The 2,091-nt window shown below is 44.1% G+C and overlaps 1 protein-coding gene across 1 annotated transcript; it reads right to left on the bottom strand.

Moving 5' to 3' along the window:
* Positions 1-1,242: 1,242 nt before the first annotated feature.
* LOC140012750 (uncharacterized) lies at positions 1,243-2,091 on the bottom strand. The gene has a single exon (XM_072061044.1). It carries the CDS (start codon positions 2,089-2,091, stop codon positions 1,243-1,245), a length of 849 nt encoding a protein of 282 aa, XP_071917145.1.

The raw sequence follows: 2,091 nt of genomic DNA, 5'->3' as shown, positions 1-2,091 counted from the left end.
TGCAAAGAATTCTATCTAAACGCTCCTTGACTTCCCTCTCTTCTTCCCAATGATTTGACCACGTCCATGGTATCCCTTCAAAACCAATGTCAACAAGCTGATTAGAGATTACAAAGTTCCTAAAAATTTGAAAACTACTCTCAGACCTCCTACTACCCCCCCACTTCTCCTCATTTGACAGGATGTCATTCATGTCACCTGCCAACACCCAATTCTGACTCCACACACTCATCCTATTCTCTATGATCCTCCACTGTTTCTCTCTGTGCAAATCCTCACTACTAGCATACAAACAAATCAGCCACCACATGTCCCTAGCACCAGTCTTTTCTAGCAACACTTCAATGGTAAAGTCAGTACAAAGAATCTGACAGACCTTTAAATCATTTCTCCACATTACTGCCATCCCACCAGCTATACCAATTGGATCCACCACAACCATTCTATCATATCTTAGCTTAAGTCGCACCCTATTCATAACTTCTTTTTTATTTTTTGTTTCTGATAAGAAAATCAACTCAGGGGAATGGAGTTTAACACTCTACTCTATCTGGGAAACTGTCAAGGGGCTCCCAACACCTCGACAGTTCCACACCAGAGCTCTCATAGGGACTTGGGAGCCCCATTAAGATAGGACTCCACCACCCCAGATGCTAGGTCCACCCCAGCCTCACTACACACAATCTTGCCTCTCTTCTGACCTTCCCCTTGTTCACTAATATTTTCCTTATCCCCACTCTTACTCAGCTTCCTTTTACCCCCTTCATGAACTATGACCATACCCCCATTTTTGTCCTCCGGAGGAATTCTTCTACCTACCTCTCTAACCAACCTCTTCCACCCCCTATTCCCCTTATACTTTCCCCTCTTAGCTCTATACTACCATCCAGCTCCTGTTGTGCTGTCACAGGATCACTCTCCTTGTCCCCTCTATTCCTTTCCTTAATACCAGTATCAATGTCATCAATCCACATAGAATCAAATAGTTCCTGATCCTTCAGCCCCCACCTCTGGCCACCCTCCAGTATTTTTTCCTCAGTAGTGAACTCAGTCCCTTAGTAACTTTACTCTTTCCCTTAACAGCATCACCCTTCTTCCTATGATCAGGCTGCATACTTTCTTCCTTAATGACTTCCACCACTACCCCCTAGTCCCCATTCTTTCTAGTGTCTTTCATTAATACCCCTAGATCCCTCTCCTTTCCCTCACTCCCTTTTACTACAGAATCTACATTTACCTCTACTAGCTTCCAGGGCAAGCAGAGTTGTTCTTGCCCCCTGTCCCCCATTCCTTAGCTAAATGTGGCCCTTCACCAACCTTACCCTTCTCCCTACAAGAAGAATTCTGTTTCCTAATATGACTCCTCGCATTACTTGCTCTAAGCCAGGCTCCATACTGATTCTCCTTATCCATATTCCCTCCTCTTTCCCTGCAACTCCTCTCATTATGCCCCATGACCCCACAACAGTAGCAAAAGTCAGGGCATTTCTCATATTTAAAATCGATCCATCTAGAACTGCCCCTCAGCTTAACCGTGGTTCCTCTTAGCATTGGTTTAGTTAAATCCATCTCAACCAGGATTTTTAAAAGTTTCCCCTTCTTCCCACCACCATTAGGAGCAATCACCTCCCTTACGGAGCTGAAAACTCCCCCAATTTTCCTACCAATATCCTTTGTAATCCAATGAATAGGTAAATTCCACAGCTGGACCCAAATCCAAGTCCTATTAAAGGCTTCAAGGTTCAATTCTATCCCCTCTTCCCATGGTAAAACTACCCAAGGCAAATTATCGTAAACCCATGGCCTTCCCCTCAGCACCCTATCCATATCCTGTTTATTACTAAAGCTAAACTGGAACATATTAACCCCTATCTCAACAACTCTTAGATTTCTCGCAAACGGCCACATATTACTAGCAAAGCTCTTTATACCAGCAATGTTCGCAGTCTTCTCTCCCACCACCCTTCCAATTATGCTCAATTGACATTCCACTACTCCCTGAGCCAGATCCGTACTATCTAACTCTACACCCCCAGTCTCATCCTCTGTCAGAGCAAATTTTCTCAAAATTTCCTCCAGATCCTCAGTCAT

Source organism: Coffea arabica, chromosome 8e, assembly GCF_036785885.1.
Source record: "Coffea arabica cultivar ET-39 chromosome 8e, Coffea Arabica ET-39 HiFi, whole genome shotgun sequence".
Taxonomy (NCBI): domain Eukaryota; kingdom Viridiplantae; phylum Streptophyta; class Magnoliopsida; order Gentianales; family Rubiaceae; genus Coffea; species Coffea arabica.
Note: the sequence above shows the minus strand (reverse complement) of the source record. Positions and strands in the feature narration are given on the sequence as shown.

What these genes read in the sequence shown, in the direction of transcription:
- LOC140012750 (XM_072061044.1), bottom strand. Translation starts at nt 2,091, where the DNA reads ATGACTGAGGATCTGGAGGAAATTTTGAGAAAATTTGCTCTGACAGAG.